This window comes from Salvelinus namaycush, chromosome 3, assembly GCF_016432855.1.
Source record: "Salvelinus namaycush isolate Seneca chromosome 3, SaNama_1.0, whole genome shotgun sequence".
NCBI lineage: Eukaryota > Metazoa > Chordata > Actinopteri > Salmoniformes > Salmonidae > Salvelinus > Salvelinus namaycush.
This window is the reverse complement of record NC_052309.1, coordinates 95,596,766-95,618,016: the sequence shown is the minus strand read 5'-3', so window position 1 is coordinate 95,618,016 and position 21,251 is coordinate 95,596,766. Positions and strand designations below refer to the sequence as shown.

Genomic DNA, 21,251 nt, shown 5'->3' with positions numbered 1-21,251 from the left:
CACAGACAGATCTTCCACCAAGTCGGCTCAGAGATCCAAACCAGCAACCTTTCAATTTGTGGCCCAACGCTCTTAAAACACAAGACTACCTGCCTCTCTTATAACATCAATATACACTCAGTGGCCAGTTTATTAGGTACACCACCCTCCATTCACAAAATTCAATTGACAATTAACTAGCCCCCGAGTGTTTTACTGTTTATAAATCAATTAACAGAAGTTACAGAAGCAGATTGTAGTCTCATCCACCCCCCCATTGTTCTTACTTGATGAAATCAAAACTCCATCTCCCTCCTCGTGTCCTTCTCTCACAGTTCCACTCTGCCATGGTGTTTTCCCGCAGTCGACCAGCCGCACAGACACCCTCTTCAGATCCAGCAGTAAGGCGCTACCAGGAGAGTTGTGACACGGGGACTCTGGCAGGTTAGAGGGGGACGGGCTAGCTCTGTCCTGGTGACCACAGGAAGAATTGTACATAGAATATCATTAGACCAAACATTTGATTACTTTAGTCTAAGTCTCTGATTGATTGGTACATCCTTATAATACCTCTTTTCTCTTGAACTGTGCAGTCATTCACTACTTTCCACTAATGTACAGTTTTCAAATGGAAGTGGTATATTTTTTACAGATGTAAAAACGTATAACAATTCTATATGCCCCTTGTCTTATGTTCAGAACCTTTGAGCAGTCATTGGAGTTGAACACATCTTTCACCCCTGAGCCAATCTTGGTTAACCCTAGAACCTACGTCTCACGTAATTGGTCAGCCACACGATTTAGTTGAGTTCATACGTGTTAGGATGAGAGCTTAACAGGTGCTGGAATGAAGAGCTCCACCCTCTCCTCTTCTTTCAAAAAGTCAGCGAACACCAACACCAGCAAAATCGTTATTTGTTATAATAACCAGAGGAAAAACCAAAACACCTGAACTACTGCTGCTCATTATGATGTAGTATTTGGAGCCAAATCCATACATTTTTTGTTATGCATCCTATACATTTATATAATCAAGGTTTGGGGGGCATTAGCCCCTCCCCCACCCCAAGCACCACTCCACTGGAATGGCCATTGACAAATATCCAACACATGGGCTAGTCCACCATCCAGATCAGAGCTGTAAATACAATCAAGCCTGTCTAATGGCAGAGTTGTTAGTTTGGCACTGTTGATCAACACATATTTGGCCTGACCCCCTCCTTAGGACCATCTGGCAGAATGGCCAGAATATGTTCTATAAGTTAAGACAGGAGGCGGCGCCAGACACATGCCGGAACCAACCCTATGAACTATGACTATGTAACGTGTCTGTAACCAGTATATAAGAGATCTAACGGGACTGCCCCGAGGGAGCTACCTTCAGAACGCTACTTTATACTTCTAAGTTTGACCTCTCCAGCATGCTGATAAAAAAAAAACATTCATTCATTTAAGATTGACTTCGAGTGTCCCTGTGTTGAATTTCCACAAGAATCCCATCACATACAGTACATTCCCAAAAGTATGAGGACACGTGCTCGTTGAACATCTCATTCCAAAATTATGGGCATTAATATGGAGTTGGTCCCCCGTTTGCTGCTATAACAGCCTCCACTTCCGGGAAGTCTTTCCACTAGATGTTGGAACATTGCTGCGGGGACTTGCTTCAATTCAGCCACAAGTGCATTAGTGAGGTTGGGCAATTAGGCCTGGCTTGCGGTCTGCGTTCCAATTCATCCCAAAGGTGTTCGATGGGGTTGAGGTCAGGAGTCTCTGTGCAGGCCAGTCAAGTTCTTCCACACCAATCTCAACAAACTATTTCTATATGGACCTCGCTTTGTGCACGGGGGCATTGTCATGCTGAAACAGGAAACAAACTTACCACAAAGTTGGAAGCACAGAATCGTCTAAAATGTCATTGCATTCTGCAGCGTTAAGAATTCCCTTCACTGGAACTAAGGGGCCTAGCCCGAACCATGAAAAACATCCCCAGACAAGTATTCCTCCTCCACCAAAACTTTACAGTTGGCACTATACTTTGGGGCAGGTAGATTTTCCTGGCATCTGCCAAACCCAGATTTGTCGTTCGGCGGTGAGCCTTACACCACTCCAGCCGACGCTTGGCATTGCGCATAGTGACCTTAGGCTTGTGTGTGGCTGCTCAGCCATGGAAACCCATTTCATGAAACTCCAGACGAACAGTTTTTGTCTAGAGGCAGTTTGGAACTCGGTAGGGAGTGTTGCAACTGAGTACAGACGATTGTTATGCTGCACGCTTCAGTACTCGGCAGTCCCATTCTGTGATCTGTGTGGTGTACCACTTCTCGATTGAGCCGTTGTTGCTCCTAGACGTTCTACTTCACAATAACAGCACTTACAGTTGACCGGGGAAGCTCTAACAGGGCAGATATTTGACAAACTGACTTGTTGGAAAGGTGGCATCTTATGACGGTACCATGTTGAAAGTCACTGATCTCTTCAGTAAGGCCATTCTACTGCCAATGTGTGTCTATGGAGGTTGCATGGCTGTGTGCTCAATTTTATACACCTGTCAGCAACGGGTGTGGCTGAAATAGCCAAATCCATGGGGCCACAGTGTCTCCTGACCCCTCCTGTCTCAGCCTCCAGTATTTATGCTCCCGTAGTTTGTCGGGGGACTAGGGTCAGTTTGTTATATCTGGAGTACTTCTCCTGTCTTATCCAGTGTCCTGTGTGAATTTAAGTATGCTCTCTCTAATTCTCTCTTTCTCTCGGAGGACCTGAGCCCTAGGACCATGCCTCAGGACTACCTGGCATGATGACTCCTTGCTGTCCCCAGTCCACCTGGCCGTGCTGCTGCTCCAGTTTCAACTGTTCTGCCTGCGGCTATGGAACCCTGACCTGTCCACCGGACGTGCTACCTGTCCCAGACCTGCTGTTTTCAACTCTCTAGAGATCGCAGGAGCGGTAGAGATACTCTTAATGATCAGCTATGAAAAGCCAACTGACATTTACTCCTGAGGTGCTGACTTGCTGCACCCTCGACAACTACTGTGATAACTATTATTTGACCATGCTGGTCATTTATGAACATTTGAACATCTTGGCCATGTTCTGTTATAATCTCCACCCGGCACAGCCAGAAGAGGACTGGCCACCCCTCATAGCCTGGTTCCTCTCTAGGTTTCTTCCTAGGTTTTGGCCTTTCTAGGGAGTTTTTCCTAGCCACCGTGCTTCTACACCTGCATTGCTTGCTGTTTGGGGTTTTAGGCTGGGTTTCTGTACAGCACTTTGAGATATCAGCTGATGTAAGAAGGGCTATATAAACACATTTGATTTGAAGGGGTGTCCACATACTTATGAATGTACTGTATTTATACTCTGGACTAATATTTACATATTTCTGAATTCCATTCTTTTAGATGTTTTGTACAAACGTTGTGAAATACTCATCACATTTTCTACGGATTTACAAAAAACATGCACCTCCACTGGCACCGCATATCTGAGACAAACTGTAGTGCCTCGGGATAATGCGCGTAAGAAGCCGGGGGAGATGGACTACAGCTGGTAAGGGCAGACGGAGGAAAATACTGACAATAGAAGGTAACAGACCTAAAACACATCAGAAACACAATCGCTCACGTGAATGCAGAATTCTAACTGAATTATGTGACGTCACAAATACGTCCCAGGATGCCCCAGACACCCCGAATGTGCTTGTTTGTAATTCAAGATCATTGATTAACAAAGTGGATGAATTTGATCTGCTTCTTCAAATCAGTAAATGCAGACAATGGATGCATCACTGAAACTTGGGCCCACGAAAATATCCCGGATGAATCTCTTTTCATATATAACTATCAGCTGTTCAGAAATGACAGGTCCAGAGAGGGGATGAGAGGGGGTGTGGCTATGTATGTGAACCACAGTATGCAGGCAAAGAGACAAACTGACCCAGAGAAAGAGGAATGTGAGTGTATGTGGCTTCAGCTCCGTCCTAAACGACTCCCCAGCTCAGTTTCAACTCTGTTCGTGGGAGTACTCTACCATCCACCATGGGCAAATGAGAAAACACTTCGCTAGAACACTGGATTATCTCAACACTGTCGATGTGATCAGGATGACCTATACCTAAAGTGTCAAACCCATGTACAACGAGTGACTGGAGGCCCATCTAACGTCATGCCTTGGAAAAATCCAGAACTTCTTTAAAAGAAAACTCAAGCCAACAGTTTTATCTGAGTGCACAAATCAGTATGCCGACCTACCAAAGTCCAGCACTACTACCGCCCTTGTGATAGAGACACACTCCTGGCTGACAGCTAGACTCCAAAAATACCAACAATGGTGAGGGTGTTACTTGCTGATATGTCCAAAGCCTTTGATCGAGTAGATCACACAAAGCTCCTGCAACATCTGTCTGACATTGAACTGTGTCCAAGGTTACTAGCCTGGCTCAGCAGCTACACCACAGGAAGAAGGCAGAGGGTGATGGTTACTAGCCTGGCTCCACAGCTCCACCACAGGAAGAAGGCAGAGGGTGATGGTTACTAGCCTGGCTCCACAGCTACACCACAGGAAGAAGGCAGAGGGTGATGGTTACTAGCCTGGCTCAGCAGCTACACCACAGGAAGAAGACAGAGGGTGATGGTTACTAGCCTGGCTCAGCAGCTACACCACAGGAAGAAGGCAGAGGGTGATGGTTACTAGCCTGGCTCAGCAGCTACACCACAGGAAGAAGGCAGAGGGTGATGGTTACTAGCCTGGCTCAGCAGCTACACCACAGGAAGAAGGCAGAGGGTGATGGTTACTAGCCTGGCTCAGCAGCTACACCACAGGAAGAAGGCAGAGGGTGATGGTTACTAGCCTGGCTCAGCAGCTACACCACAGGAAGAAGGCAGAGGGTGATGGTTACTAGCCTGGCTCAGCAGCTACACCACAGGAAGAAGACAGAGGGTGATGGTTACTAGCCTGGCTCCACAGCTACACCACAGGAAGAAGGCAGAGGGTGATGGTTACTAGCCTGGCTCCACAGCTACACCACAGGAAGAGCTACACACAGGAAGAAGACAGAGGGTGATGGTTACTAGCCTGGCTCCACCACAGGAAGAAGACAAAGGGTGATGGTTACTAGCCTGGCTCCACAGCTACACCACAGGAAGAAGGCAGAGGGTGATGGTTACTAGCCTGGCTCCACAGCTACACCACAGGAAGAAGACAGAGGGTGATGGTTACTAGCCTGGCTCAGCAGCTACACCACAGGAAGAAGGCAGAGGGTGATGGTTACTAGCCTGGCTCAGCAGCTACACCACAGGAAGAAGGCAGAGGGTGATGGTTACTAGCCTGGCTCCACAGCTACACCACAGGAAGAAGGCAGAGGGTGATGGTTACTAGCCTGGCTCCACAGCTACACCACAGGAAGAAGGCAGAGGGTGATGGTTACTAGCCTGGCTCCACAGCTACACCACAGGAAGAAGGCAGAGGGTGATGGTTACTAGCCTGGCTCCACAGCTACACCACAGGAAGAAGACAGAGGGTGATGGTTACTAGCCTGGCTCCACAGCTACACCACAGGAAGAAGACAGAGGGTGATGGCAAATTACACTTTTAGCACTTTCATTTAGACTCGAAACTCAGTGGAGACACGTGGCGCAGTCAGTGAGGAAGGCCTCAAAACACCTGCACTTTTTGACTGTTCTTTCCAGAAATGGCATAGCCACTGAAGATCTGGTCACAGTCTATACTACACTGGTCAGGCCTAGTCTGGAATACGGTGGTGTGCTGTTAGTTGGATGCATTAAAAAGCAGCAGGCCCAACTAGACAGGGTGCAGAGGAGGGCCTTGATCATCTCCAGAGGTGGAGCAGTCCAATCACAGCTCCCCTCACTGCAGAGTAGTCCAACCACAGCTCCCCTCACTGCAGAGCAGGCCAACCACAGCTCCCCTCACTGCAAAGCAGTCCAACCACAGCTCCCCTCACTGCAGAGCAGTCCAACCACAGCTCCCCTCACTGCAGAGCAGTCCAACCACAGCTCCCCTCACTGCAGAGCAGTCCAACCACAGCTCCCCTCACTGCAGAGCAGTCCAACCACAGCTCCCCTCACTGCAGAGTAGTCCAACCACAGCTCCCCTCACTGCAGAGCAGGCCAACCACAGCTCCCCTCACTGCAGAGCAGGCCAACCACAGCTCCCCTCACTGCAGAGCAGTCCAACCACAGCTCCCCTTACTGCAGAGCAGTCCAACCACAGCTCCCCTCACTGCATCGTGACCTTTTAAGTCTTTATTGAAGACTCATCTCTTCAGTAGGTCCTATGATTATGAGTGTAGTCTGGCCCAGGGGTGTGAAGGTGAACAGAAAGGCACTGGAGCGACGAATCGCCCTTGCTGTCTCTGCCTGGCCGGTTCCCCTCTCTCCACTGGGATTCTCTGCCTCTAACCCTATTACAGGGGCTGAGTCACTGGCTTACTGGTGTTCTTTCATGCCGTCCCTAGGAGGGGTGCATCACTTGAGTGGGTTGAGTCACTGACGTGATCTTCCTGTCCGTGTTGGCGCCCCCCTCAGGTTCGCGCCGTGGGGGAGATCTTCGTGGGTTATACTCAACCTTGTCTCATAGTAGTAGATTGGTGGCGGAAGATAGCCATCTAGTGGTGTGGGGGCTGTGCTTTGGTAAAGTGGGTGGGGTTAAACCTTGCCTGTTTGGCCCTGTCCGGGGGTATCGACGGATGGGGCCAGTGTCTCCCGACCCCTCCTATCTCAAACTCCAGTATTTATGCTGCAACAGTAGATGTGTCGGGGGGCTAGAGTCAGTCTGTTATATCTGGAGTATTTCTTCTGTCTTATCCAGTGTGAATTTAAGTTATCTCTGCCCTAAGACCATGCCATTTACTCCTGAGGTGCTGACCTGTTGCACCTGCTACAACCTCTATGAATATTATTATTTTACCTTGCTGGTCATCTATAAACATTTTAACATCTTGGCCATGTATTGTTATAAACTCCACCTGGCACAGCCAGAAGAGGACTGGCCACCCCTCATAGCCTGGTTCCTCTCTAGGTTTCTTCCTAGGTTCCTGCCTTTCTAGAGAGTGTTTTCTAGCCACTGTGCTTCTACATCTATATTGCTTGCTGTTTGGGGTTTTAGGCTGGGTTTCTGTACAGCACTTTGTGACATCGGCTGATGTAAAAAGGGCTTTATAAATACATTTGATTGAATGATTAGATCATGTTGAAATGGTGCTTGAATAGTGGAGGCAGCGCCTGTTTTCATTGCGTTAACAATAATTCAATAGTTGTTGAGTCTGAAAACAACCGAAACATTCACTTCCTTGGCCACTTCCTTGGCCATTAACTGTTTGTTACATGGAACATATTTTGTTAACTTAACCGGAAAGATGTTGCACTCCGGTTTTATGATTACACAAAAAGGTGTGGTTGAATTTATTCTGCCACTGTCTTATCACGGCTGTGTCAATGCATATGAACGAACAGGTTAGAGCAAACAATAAAATATGCCAAGTTTTTAATTACCATCATTGTTTATTTTGTCCAGCTGTTCAAATGGAAATGGAAGATCAAAGATGACGAAAAATAGGCCTAGACATGTTATACACCAAAGTAGGCATACTGTAAATTAAAACCAAACTCACCCGATCCATCGTTGAAGCTATTTTTTCTTCAACATTTCTTCAAATAGAAAAACGTGACAGTAAATCTGTAGCTAGCCTACACTAGTTTCTTTGTTACAGCGTTCAGATACAGAACAGCTATACCAGAGCAATCAAACGTCCTTTAAAAAAATAAAACTAGATTTAATTTGTGACAAATAAATGTCTGATGTAAGCTAATCTTACTTCAATAAGATCCTGGATAAGATCTTACCTAATCTATTAAGTCAGGAAAACGTTCAACACCCTATTCACCAAGAATTCTGCCGTCGGTTATGGTCTAACTCTACCCCAGCGTCACTCGGAACAACGTCCTCTTCGAGAGTCCAATAAGGGAAGCTTATAAAATACCAGACTGATTACCGCTGACCAGTAAAACCCGAAGTATGTTCAATCCGACGTCTGCAGTTGTCATGCAGCACTTAACAGCAATGCAATCTCTGCAGTTGTCAATGCATTTATACTTCCGTTTCACAGAGCAGCCTCAAAGCAGTTGAGAAGGAAGTGGTCTTCTTCTTCTTTGGTATTATGGCGTACTGCCATAAACAATTATTATAGGTTCATACCTCCAGCAAGTTTATTGGCTGGGTATCAGTCTACTATTCTGTAGTATTAATTCATTGCACTTTGTGAAAAACCAACTAACCCTACACCCATTAAAACCTCATTATTCCACTACTTTGGCCCTCTGATCCTACACCAGGCCAGCAGCCTGGGAGGACGGGATATTATCGTTCAAAACACCTTGTAACTCTGCAGTAAAATATTGTACACCCAAGTACTTCTCTACAGCTGCCACCAGATCATCTATCCACTGTTTTACATTCTATACCTGCGGTACAGTTGACAACCATGGCTATGAACGCCCAAAAATGACTGTTGGTGTTGTTTTATTATTTTTTTGTGTGTCGCACTGCATACTGTTCTTTGCTCTTTTAACGGATTAAGCATGGCTTTGACAACGATGAATTGTACAAACGTTGAAGAATAATCATCACTTCTGGAAGGAAGTAGTCAAGAGACGACGTTTGTGTTTATACAGGAAGTACCGCCCCCACTTACCGTCAACCAATCACGTCAATGTTGAGCTAAACAGAGCTTTAGATCTCGCCAGCTTGTAGAATTAAAACAAAGAAATTAGTTACCTTTGGCTCGTTCATCCATCCCAATGGGAAAAATTGGGTTTTTGGAATAAATACAGAAAATAGGGTCAGCACAGGCTAAGGAGATCTTATACGTTTGTTCTATGAGATAATAGCAGTCAGTTAATATGACCTTTATGTGATTTAAATGCTTTTTTTATTGCATAAATGACATTAGCTAATAAAGATTGATGAACAAAACGAACAAGATCTCCTAAACAGTCCTTATTTTCGGCATTTATCCAAACACCATGCAAAACCGCCATAAATTTCCCCCATAGGCTTTGTCCAATGAACCATGGCAAAATGAGTGCCTATAAAAAGATGCCATTACTATTTCTCTCTATAGAGCCCCACAGTGGACGAGTCATAATACCCTTAAAACCAAATGGTCAAACTAGGAAATGGTTCCAATTGCTTTCCACCATTCACTTTACCCATAGGGGATTTTCCATAGGCATACCCTGGCGAGACATTTTGAGAACCATTTCAATCTCTCTCGGACAAGGTGACTTTTATCAATATAATCGTCTCTATTTACACTCAAATTTCGCAAATGCTAATTAGGATAAAAAAGTAGACATCACGCAAGACTACAAACCCATAAAAGCTCCTGCACATCATCTCCAGCTGACACCTTTGCTAACAGGTATTGTGCAATTTTAAAACTTGCCCATGACGGGTCACAGAATTGTCAATTTAAAGAAATGTAGGCAATTTATTCATTACTACATTTAGCTAACATTAGATAGTTAATCCAGAGATTCTTACCCACACCAGTAGATCATTGATTGCAAGATATTAGCTGTTGTCAGTTAGTCTTTTAATGAATGCATAACGGTAAACCTAGACACTTGCATCGTATAGTATTCTGAGTGGTGACTCAAGGCTCGCTACCTTGGCTAGATTCATTGATACAATTATGGGTCTTTAGCATTCACGTAATATTGAAGTCAGTCAAAATATTCTTCACTCTTCACCTTCTTCTGGTATCTGTCCATACTTGGTCCCTTACTTTTTTTAAACTTGCTTCAATGATCTTCACATTTTCCTAATGTGTATTTTGGTCCTGTTTCATCCAACTGACAACACATTACATTATCAAAGTATGTTTGTCTATTTTATGTTTCTATATGAAAATATTTGTCACTCTTACAGTCTTCTGACTTTGACATCAGAGTCCTCTAAGGTGTGTAGTGACCTCTCTGAGGAGTGGTGGTCGGGGTGGAGGTGGTAGCCCATGATGGGGTGGTGGTGAGGGTCCGGTCAGTGGTTCTCCCCGCCCGAGGCCTGGACACTTTTGAAAGATAATTTATGACGTTTCAGAGCCAATTGTCAAACAAAGTTTAAATGTATAATTTTGTTTTAAAAGCAATGACAGGTAATTCTGATATGTTTCCGAGAGGTCAAAGTTCACCTTTCTGTCAATCTGAACATTCTGAAGATGTGTCTGATGGACAGCTGTGAATCTAATATTTCCAATGATATATGATTAAAGGGTAAACATGAGTAATAACCTGATCTACTGTATGCTGACATTGTCATACGGTAAAACCACTATGGGAAAACTGAATGGGATGGAGGGATGGATAGAAATAGTGATAACACAGAGAAAGCTACCATTGCTGCAATGACAGAACACATTTTACACTCTAGGGATATGGCCCTTCAAACAAATCTATATGAGACATTGTCAACCCAAGTATTTGTATTTATTATGGATCCCCATTTAGTTCCTGCCAAGGCATCAGCTACTCTTCCTGGTGTCCATCAAAATTAAGGCAGTTTATACAATTTTAAAAACATTACAATATATTAACAGATTTCATAACACACTGTGTGCCATCAGGCCCCTACTCCACCACTACCACATATCTACAGTACTAAATCCATGTGTATGTGTTATCGTGTGTGCATGTATGCATGTGTCTGTGCCTATGTTTGTGTTGCTTTAATCTGCTTTTTAAATCTAATTTTACTGCTTGCATCAGTTATTTGATGTGGAATAGAGTTCCATGTAGTCATGGCCCTATGTAGTACTGTGCGCTTCCCATAGTCTGTTCTGGACTTGCGGACTGTGAAGAGACCTCTTGTGGCATGTCTTGTAAGGTATGCATGGGTGTCCGAGCTGTGTGCCAGTAGTTCAAACAGACAGCTCGATGCATTCAACATGTCAATACAGCTCATAAATAAAAGTAGTGATGAAGTCAATCTCTCCTCCACTTTGAGCAACGAGAGATTGATATGCATATTATTAACATTAGCTCTCTGTGTACATCCAAGGGCCAGCCGTGCTGCCCTGTTCTGAGCCGATTGCAATTTTCCTAAGTCCTTTTTTGTGACATCTCACCACACGACTGAACAGTAGTCAAGGTGCGACAAAACTAGGACCTGTAGGACCTGCCTTGTTGATAGTGTTAAGAAAGCAGAGCAAGAATGGGAGATGGATATGACTGTTCAATAGATGTTTTCTATTGATCCTTTATTTAGGGATCTGGAACCGGTGTCGAATCGGAAGATGAAATATGGCACATTTTTGCTTTCTGGTGTTTTTTCATTGGCCCTAAATGAGCAAAGCTCTTCCCACAAAAACAGACATAGGGTTTCTCTCCAGTGTGTGTTCGCTTGTGTGCATTTAGGCTCCCTGATTGACTGAAACTCTTACCACAATGATCACAGCTGTAAGGTTTCTCTCCTGTGTGTGTTCGCTGGTGTGAATTCAGGTGTACTGATTGACTGAAGCTCTTTCCACAATGATCACAGCTGTAAGGTTTCTCTCCAGTGTGTGTTAGCTGGTGTGTATTCAGGTGTACTGATTGACTGAAGCTCTTCCCACACTGATCACAGCTATAAGGCTTTTCTCCTGTGTGTGTTCGCTGGTGTATAGTTAGTTTTTCTGATACAGCAAAGCTCTTTCCACACTGATCACAGCTATAAGGCTTCTCTCCAGTGTGTGTTCGCTGATGTGTAGTCAGGGTGGAAGCTAAAGCAAAGCTCTTCCCACATAGACAGACATAAGTTCTCTCTCCAGTGTGTGTTGCCTGGTGTCTAATCAGGGAGGAAACTACAGAAAAGCTCTTCCCACACTGATCACAGCTATAAGGCTTAACTCGTGTGTGTGTTACCTGGTGTCTATTCAGGGTGGAAGCTACAGCAAAGCGCTTTCCACACTGATCACAGCTATAAGGCTTCACTCCAGTGTGTGCTAGCTTGTGTGTGGTCAGGTGGACTGCCTGATTGAAGCTCTTCCCACACTGATCACAGCTATAAGGCTTCACTCCAGTGTGTGTTAGCTTGTGTGTCATCAGGTTGCATGACTGGTTGAAGCTCTTTCCACAATCAAGGCAGGGGTAAGGCCGCTCCCCTGTATGAATTCGCAGATGATATTTGAAGGCGTTAGAAGCAGTAAAACACTTCCCACATTCTGAGCAGCTGTAAGGCTTCTCTCCCGTATGGATTCTTTGGTGTACTTTAAGACCTCCTGCACAGGTGAAACTCTTCCTACACTGAGAGCAGCAGTACGGTTTCTCTCGGGTGTGAATCCGCTGGTGAATAATGAAGCCACTCAGGCTAGTGAAACTCTTCCCACAGTCAGAGCAGCAGTGGTGAGGTTTCTTCTCTCTACATCTCTGCTGGTGTTTCTTGAGGTGTTCTGATCTGGAGAGGCTCTTCTCTGTCACGTCAGTAGCATGTTGAGGCTCCCCAGATGATAAGCTCCTCCCACTGAGAGAACGACGGTTAGGGGTGTCACCTGTGAAATAAAGACACTGAATAATAGGTTTTGGAAATATGGGTCCATAAACACTTTATTTTTGTTATTTAGCAGACGCTCTTCTCTAGAGCGACTTACAGGAGCAATTAGGGTTTTGTACCTTTCTCAAGGGCACACCGACAGATTTTTAACCTAGTCGGCTCAAAGATTTGAACAAGGAACTTTTCGATTAGTGGCCCAACGCTTTTAACTACTAGACTACCTGCTGTCTTTATCATCAATATACACTCATTGGCCAGTTTATTAAGTACACCCCCCTCCATTCACAAAACTGGATCGATAATTTACTGGCCACTGAGTGTATACTGTTTATGAATGAATTAACAGAAGTTGCAGAAGCAGATTGTAGTCTCATCCACCCCCCCATTGTTCTTACTTGATGAAATCAAATATCCTTCCTCCTTGTGTCCTTCTCTCACAGTTCCACTCTGCCCTGGTGTTTTCCTGCAGTCGACCAGCCGCACAGACACCCTCTTCAGATCCAGCAGTAAGGCGCTACCAGGAGAGTTGTGACCAGGGGACTCTGGCAGGTTGGAGGGGGACGGGCTAGCTCTGTCCTGGTGACCACAGAAAGTATTGTACATAGAATATCATTAGACCAAACATTTGATTACTTTAGTCTAAATCTCTGATTGATTGGTGCATCCTTATAATACATCCATTTTCCTGAAGTGTGTAATCGTTCACTACTTTCTACATTTTCAATCACTTTACCAAATCTTTCAGATGGAAGTGGTATATTTGTTTTTACAAAATGTCAAAACTGATAACACTTGTAATGCCCCGTCTTATGTTCAGAAACTTTGGTTGAGCAGTCATTGGAGTTGAACATCTTTCACCTGAGTTAAGAACTAATGTCTCACGTAATTGGTCAGCCACTCGATTTAGTTCAGGGTTCATACGTGTTAGGAGGAGAGCTTAACAGATGATGGAACGAGGAGGACGCCAACACCTGCCAAATCGTGATTTGTCATAATAACAAGTGAGGAAAAACTAAAACACCTGAACTACTGCTGCTCATTATGATGTAGTATTTAGAGCCAAATCCATCAATTATTTGGTTTTACCTTCCACCCTAAATTAAATGAATGTCAATTTATACAGTTATCCCCATGTACAATAGAGCCACTTCTTTATGGTGCCTTTTACAGCTTGTTTCTAGCCTAAAGCGTTGCAGAGTTATGCATCCTATACATTTATATAATCAGGGTTTGGGGGGCATTAGCCCCTCCCCCACCCCAAGCACCACACCACTGGAATGAACGTTGACAAATATCCAATACATGGGCTAGTCCACCATCCAGATCAGAGCTGTAAATACAATCAAGCCTGTCTAATGGCAGAGTTGTTAATTTGGCACTGTTGACCAGCACAGATTTGGATAAAAATGTCAAGACAGGAGAAGGAGCATAATAGAATCTATTCTGGATGTTCAAAACTGGTGAGTTTGATGCTACCCAGCATGCATTTGCACAATGCAGTGGACAACGTGTGGTTACATGTGTATTTGCCCTCCTCTGTCCTACCTTTGCAAATCAGATCATAACTCCAATCTGGTCCTCTTTGCCCATTCACATTGACTGGGCCAGTCAAGTTCCTTTGTGTACACAACACTGACAATCTGAAATGGTCCATCCACACAGACAGGGTGGTGAAGAAGGCTGAACAGCACCTCTTCAACCTCAGGAGGCTGAAGAAATTCAGCTTGGCCCCTAAGACACAAACTTTTACAGATGCACCATTGAGAGCATCCTGTTGGGCTGAATCACCGCCTGGTACGGTAACTGCACCATTCACAACTTCAGGGCTCTCCAGAGGGTGGTGCGGTCTGCCCAACGCATCACCGGCGGCACAATGCCTGCCCTCCAAGACATGAACGGCACCCAATGTCACAGGAAGGCCAAAAAGATCATCAAGTTCATCAACCACCCGAGCCACGGCCTGTTCACACCGCTATCATTCAGAAGGCGAGGTCAGTACAGCTTCTATCTCAAGGCCATCAGACTGTTATATAGCCATCACTAGCTGGCCTCCACCCAGTACCCTGCCCTGAACTTGTCACTAGCTGGCCTCCACCCAGTACCCTGCCCTGAACTTGTCACTAGCTGACTACCACCCGGTTGCGCTACCATGCACCTTAGAGGCTGCTGCCCTATGTACATAGACATGGAACACTGGTCACTTTAATAATGTTTACATACTGTTACCCACTTCATATGTATATACTGTATTCTAGTCAAGTCCATCCTATTCAACAAGTCCTATATATACACAGTGCTGTGAAAAAGGATTTGCCCCCTTCCGGATTTCTTCTTTTTTTGTCACACTTAAATGTTTGAGATTATCAAACACATTTTAATATTACACAAAGATAAAACTGCATTTTGTGTTTACTTGGGTTAAGTGATAATTTTATTTATTAAGGGAAAAAGCTATCCGAACTCTCATGGCCCTATGTGACAAAGTAATTGCTCCCATTTGTTAAATCATGAATTAACTGTGGTTAATCACATTTTTTGGTAAGCTGAATTCAATTTCACTAGCCACACCAAGGCCTGATTACTCCCAGACCTGTTGAATCAAGAAATCACTTAAATAGAACCTGTCTGACAGAGTGAAATAGGCCAAAAGATCTCAAAATAGCAAGACATCATGCCGCGATCCAAAGAAATTCAGGAACAGATGAGAAACACAGTAATTGACATCTATCAGTCTGGAAAGGGTTACAAAGCCATTTCTAAAGCTGCGGGACTCTAGCGAACCACGGTGAGAGCCATTATCCACAAATTGAGAATTTGGAACAGTGGTGTACCTTCCCAGGAGTGGCCGGCCTACCAAAATTACCCCAAGAGCGCAGCGACGACTCATCCAAGAGGTCACAAAAGGACCCACAACAACATCTAAAAGAACTGCAGGACTCGCTTGCCTCAGTTAAGGTCAGTGTTCATGACTCAACCATAAGAAAGAGACTGGGCAAAAATGGCATCCATGGCAGAGTTCCAAGGCGAAAACCACTGCTGACCAAAAAGGACATAAAGGCTCGTCTCACTTTTGGCAAAAAAACATCTTGATGATCCCCAAGACTTTTGGGAAAATATTCTGTGGACTGACGAGACAATAGTTGAACCTTTTGGAATGTGTGCGTCCTGTTACATCTGGCATAAAAGTAACACAGCATTTCAGAAAAAGAACATCATACCAACAGTCATATATGGTGGTGGTAGTGTGATGGTCTGGGGCTGCTTTAGGACCTGGACGACTTGCTGTGATTGATGGAACCATGAACTCTGCTCTCTACCAAAAAATCCTGAAGGAGAATGTCCGGCCATCAGTTCGTGACCTCAAGCTGAAGTGTACTTGGGTTCTGCAGCAGGACAATGATCCAAAACACACCAACAAGTCCATCTCTGAATGGCTTAAATAAAACAAAATGAAGGTTTTGGAGTGGCCCAGTCAAAGTCCGGACTTGAATCCGATTGAGATGCTGTGGCGTGACCTTAAAAAGGTGGTTCATGCTAAAAAAAAACTCCAATGTGGCTGAATTAAAACAGTTCTGCAAAGAAGAGTTGGCCAAAATTCCTCCACAGCGATGTGAAAGACTCATTGCCAGATATCGCAAATGCTTGAATGCAGTTGTTGCTGCTGAGGGTGGCATAACCAAATATTAGGTTTAGGGGGCAATTGCTTTTTCACATAAGCCATGAAGGTTCGGATAGCTTTTTTCCCTTAATAAATAAAATCATCACAAACTGCATTTTGTGTTTACTTGGGTTATTTGTGTAATATTTAAATTTGTTTGATGATCTGAAACATTTAAGTGTGACCAATATGCAAAAAAATAAGAAATCAGGAAGGTGGCAAATAAGTTCACAGCACTGTGTCACGGCCGATGCGGGAAGAAGCGGACCAAGGTGCAGCGTGGTGAGCGTACATATTCCTTTTTATTCGAATGTCGCCAACAAAACAATAAACAATACAAAACGACCGTGAAGCTTAACAGGGCTATGAAGCCTCTAACAAAGTTAACTACCCACAACCAAAGGAGGGAAAAAGGGATACCTAAGTATGGTTCCCAATCAGAGACAACGATAGACAGCTGTCCCTGATTGAGAACCATACCCGGCTAAAACATAGAAACACAAAATCATAGAAAACAAAACATAGAATGCCCACCCCAAATCACACCCTGACCAAACCAAATAGAGACATAAAAAGGCTCTCTAAGGTCAGGGCGTGACACACTGTGTGTGTGTGTGTGTGTATATATATTTTTTTATATATACACACACACACACACACACACACACACTCTTCTATCCTACAGGTAGAATATTTAGTATATCCACATACTGTCTCTACATCCTGTGATGGAAAATGTTATCATGTGAAGAGCAGCCTTGAAAATGTTCATCTTGTCTAAATGTCAAATAATCCTGCCAATTATTCCTCTTCCACCAAACTTCACAGTTGGCAATATGCATTGCAGCAGGCAGCCTTCTCCCCCCTGTCAAACCCAGATTTGTCCGTCAGCGGCGAGCCTTACACCACTCCAGCTGACACTTCGCATTGCGCATGGTGATCTGAGGCTTGAGTGCAGCTGCTCAGCTATGGAAACCCATTTCATGAAACTCCCGATGAACAGTTATTGTGCTGACGTTGCGTCCAGAGGCAGTTTGGAACTCGGTAGGGAGGGTTGCAAAAGAGATGATTTTTACACGCTACGCGCTTTAGTACTCGGAGGTCAGACTCTGAGATATTGTGTGGTATACCACTTCTCTATTGAGCCATTGTTAATCCTCGATGTTTCTACTTCACAATAACAGCACTTACAGTTAACCAGGGAAGCTCTAGCAGAGCAGAAATTTGGCATACTGACATGTTGGACAGGTGGCATCCTATGATGGCGCCACATTGAAAGTCACTGAGCTCTTAAGTAAGGCCACTCTACTGCCAATGTTTGTCTATGGAGATTGCATGGCTGTGTGCTCAATTGTATACACCTGTCAGCAACGCGTGTGGCTGAAATAGCCAAATCCAATAATTTGAAGGGGTGTCCACATACTTATGAATGCACTGTATTTATACTCTGGACTAATATTTATATATTTCTTAATTTAATTATTTTGCTTTTAGATTTGTGTGTAACATTATTGTCGTGAATTGTTAGATATTACTGCACTGTTGGAACTAGGAACACAAGCATTTCGCTATACCCACAATGAGATCTACCAAGTATGTGTATGGACCAATAAAATCTGATTTGTTTTCTCAGCTACAGTTTGAGTTCTGTCCTGTCTGACAGTGAAATATGGCTAGCTCTTACCATAGCTTGAACTATGGCGTAGCTAGCTAGCGTTTGTGGTAGAAATTACAACATTGTTATTCAAATGACCTTTTATAGAATATTATTCAATTAGTACTTTCACACTGTCTGTTGGCCTGAGAGGAGCCTCCGAGGCTTAATGCTGGCAGTTGATTGACGATGCATTGGTGATAAGACATAAAAACTACATTCCACTGCTAATGTTAACTGAGTTGCTGTGTCAAATGCTGTTCTGCCAGGGCCAGGGGAACTCTCCCTCCAGTTTCTCTCCCACAACGCAAATGGACACGGAATTGAATCTGTCGAGGGAAGGATCTAGTGTCCTATGTTGTATTATAATTTCTGTATAAACAAGTAGTAAATGACCGAGACAGACATTTGGCGCCATGTAAATCTTGCTGTCTGTTACTGTCAGTACCCTTGTATAATTTCACAAATCTGTTATTTATGAGGACTCAAGAGGACTATAAAAAGTTGTAACCTAATCCTGTTTATTTGGGCTTGTAGCTCTACACCATTGGGTGACCGTTAACACACCATTACTGCAGTAATTATTTATAAAGTTGGATGGTTTTGTAGAAATCTAAAAGTCTCTCCTTTTCATTAGAATAATTACCACGACAAGTTGCAAAAGTCCACGGCATGCATTTGTAACAGTATAACTTTAGTACCGTCCCCTCGCCCCGACTCGGGCGCGAACCAGGGATCCTCTGCACACATCAACGACAGTCACCCACGAAGCGTCGTTACCCATCGCGCCACAAAAGCCGCGGCCCTTGCACAAGTCTCAGAGCAAGTGACGTAACCGATTGAAACGCTATTACCGCGTACCCGCTAACTAGCTAGCCATTTCACATCCGTTACACATTGTAAGGTAACAACGTGACAATTTTGTTTAACTGATGTAGCTAGCTAAACATGTTTTGTGGAAAAAATGTAGGACTGCCGTTTAGACATGAACTAGCTATTGTTGTCAGCAGTTCTTGTCTGCTAGCTAACTAATGGCTGAAGTTATTTGTGTAACAAACCTTCCATAAACAATTACAGCTAGTTACCTTACTTTGCCTGTTCGTTAGCTACAGAGGTTAGCTACTGGACTTTGGACAAACAAGCTAATGTCAACTATTAGCAGCTGTATTGTTACCAAGCAACCGAGTTGCTGACCAGGTTAGATAGAACTGAGATGTAGCTGAAAATAAATGAGTAACATCAGAAATGCTACAAACAACGTAACCAAGACTAAGGAGATGATTGCGGACTACAGGGAAAGGAGGACCGAGCACGCCTCCATTCTCATCGACGGGGCTGTAGTGGAGCAGGTTGAGAGCTTCAAGTTCCTTGGTGTCCACATCAACAACAAACTAGAATGGTCCAAACACACCAAGACAGTCGTGAAGAGAGCACGACAAAGCCTATTCCCCCTCAGGAGACTGCAAAGATTTGGCATGGGTCCTCAGATCCTCAAAATGTTCTACAGCTGCAACATCGAGAGCATCCTGACTGGTTGCATCACTGCATGGTATGGCAATTGCTCGGCCTCCGACCGCAAGGCACTACAGAGAGTAGTGCGTACGGCCCAGTACATCACCGGGGCTAAGCTGCCTGCCATCCAGGACCTCTACACCAGGCGGTGTCAGAGGAAGGCCCTGAAAATTGTCAAAGACCCCAGCCACCCCAGTCAGAGACTGTTCTCTCTACTACCGCATGGCAAGCGGTACCGGAGTACCAAGTCTAGGACAAAAAGGCTTCTCAACAGTTTTTACCCCCAAGCCATAAGACTCCTGAACAGGTAATCAAATGGCTACACGTACTATTTGCACTGTGTGTCTCCAACCCCTCTTTTACGCTGCTGCTACTCTGTTTATCATATATGCATAGTCACTTTAACTATACATTCATGTACATACAACCTCAAATTGGCCCGACCAACCAGTGCTCCCGCACATTGGCTAACCGGGCTATCTGCATTGTCCCACCACCCCCCGCCAACCCCTCTTTTACGCTACTGCTACTCTCTGTTCATCAAATATGCATAGTCACTTTAACCATATCTATATGTACATACTACCTCAATCAGCCTGACTAACCGGTGTCTGTATATAGCCTTGCTACTGTTATTTTCAATTATCTTTTTACTGTTGTTTTATTTCTTTATTTACCTCTTGTTCACCTAATATATTTTTTGCACTATTGGTTAGAGCCTGTAAGTAAGCATTTCACTGTAAGGGCTACACCTGTTGTATTCGGCGCACGTGACAAATAAACTTTGATTTACATCATTGGTTCTTAATGGACGGAAATGTGCACCCGAGGTAGTGCTGGAATAGTGGAGGCAGGCCCCGTTTTCTTTGCGACTTGCGGTAACTAAATCAAGTTATTTAGTAGTTCTAAAATGTCGGAAACATTAACTGGCTTGACCATGCTGTAGGTCGTGTAACTGTTTGTTACATACAAAATGTTTTGTGGATTTCTTCGGTTTTATGATTGAACAAAGGTTGTGGTTGAATTTATTCTGCCACTGTCTTCTTGTTTCGACGGTGTCAAGGCTTATGAACTAACAGGTTATGGAGCAAACAACGCAATTATCACAACACATAGGTTGTAATATGGCTATTTTTCTGCTTGGCTTCCCGGTGACATTACCCACGCACCGGTACTGGAAGGTGTAGGCTTTGCCTCATTTCTCCATGGTTCTGACTTAACCTGCTCATTGCCTTGTATCAATCTGTGTGCTTTAGGCTAGTAGGCTACTTTTCTGAAGGACAAAATATCCCAAGTGTTTATTACCATCATTGTGTATTTTGTCCAGATGTTCAAATGGAACGAATGATATGGAAGATCAAAGATGATAACTAGACCTAGACATATTATACACCACAGTAGGAATAGTTAAGTCAACATAACTTACCCGATCCATCGTTGACTCTATTAATCTTCAGCGTTTCTTAGTGACAGTAAATCTGTATCTAGCCTACACAACTGTTACTTTCTTTGTTACAGCGTTCGGATAAAGAAAAACTAGACCAGAGCAATCACACGTCATTTTCAATATCAACACTTTAGTGGTGACAAATAAGTGTCTGATGTAGGCTAATCTCACCTAGATTTTACCTGATCTATTAAAGTAAACGTTCAACGCCCTATTCACCAAGAATCCTGATGTCTGTTATCGTCTAACTCTACACGAGTCTGTTGGAACAACGTCCCCTTCGAGAGTCCAGATAGTTGTAATTCTCTAAAGCCCAGTAAAGGAAGCCAATAAAATATCAGACTGATTACAGCAGCGAACCAGTAAAACCCGATGTATGTTCAATCCGACATCTGCAGTGGAATTTTACAGCAATGCAACCGTGCAAGATGTTAGGGCATTCATACTTCCTGCCAGAA

At 44.1% G+C, this 21,251-nt stretch overlaps 2 protein-coding genes and 1 long non-coding RNA gene across 4 annotated transcripts in view; 1 reads left to right on the top strand and 2 right to left on the bottom strand.

Moving 5' to 3' along the window:
- Positions 1–1,479, bottom strand: part of LOC120043721 (zinc finger protein 664-like) — a 3,236-nt gene extending 1,757 nt beyond the window's left edge. Inside the window, exon 1 of the mRNA XM_038988281.1 lies at positions 267–1,479. Coding sequence (XP_038844209.1) covers positions 267–477 — 211 coding nt within the window. The 5' untranslated portion in view covers positions 478–1,479. The remainder of the gene's footprint in view (positions 1–266) is intronic.
- The window catches only part of LOC120043737, a 26,589-nt gene extending 12,376 nt beyond the window's left edge, over positions 1–14,213 (top strand). Inside the window, exons 5-6 of the long non-coding RNA XR_005476504.1 lie at positions 315–423; positions 12,963–14,213. This is a non-coding gene — a long non-coding RNA (uncharacterized LOC120043737). The remainder of the gene's footprint in view (positions 1–314; positions 424–12,962) is intronic.
- On the bottom strand, positions 11,106–21,251 carry LOC120043722 (zinc finger protein 883-like). Of its 2 annotated transcripts, XM_038988284.1 has the most exons (3): positions 20,773–21,251; positions 12,918–13,098; positions 11,106–12,520 (listed from the first exon to the last, which is right to left on the bottom strand). In XM_038988284.1, the coding sequence occupies exons 1-3, from the start codon at positions 20,779–20,781 to the stop codon at positions 11,256–11,258; spliced, it is 1,455 nt and encodes a 484-aa protein (XP_038844212.1). In that variant the 5' UTR covers positions 20,782–21,251; the 3' UTR covers positions 11,106–11,255. The 2 variants fall into 2 exon arrangements, with proteins under 2 accessions (XP_038844212.1, XP_038844211.1); XM_038988283.1 differs by lacking the exon at positions 20,773–21,251 and having other exon boundaries at positions 12,918–14,188.

What these genes read in the sequence shown, in the direction of transcription:
- LOC120043722 (XM_038988283.1), bottom strand. Translation starts at nt 13,125, where the DNA reads ATGTACAATACTTTCTGTGGTCACCAGGACAGAGCTAGCCCGTCCCCC. An exon ending in AGGATATTTGATTTCATCAA is followed by an intron (nt 12,521 to 12,917) that starts GTAAGAACAATG and finishes TTTATTTCACAG; the next exon opens with GTGACACCCCTAACCGTCGT.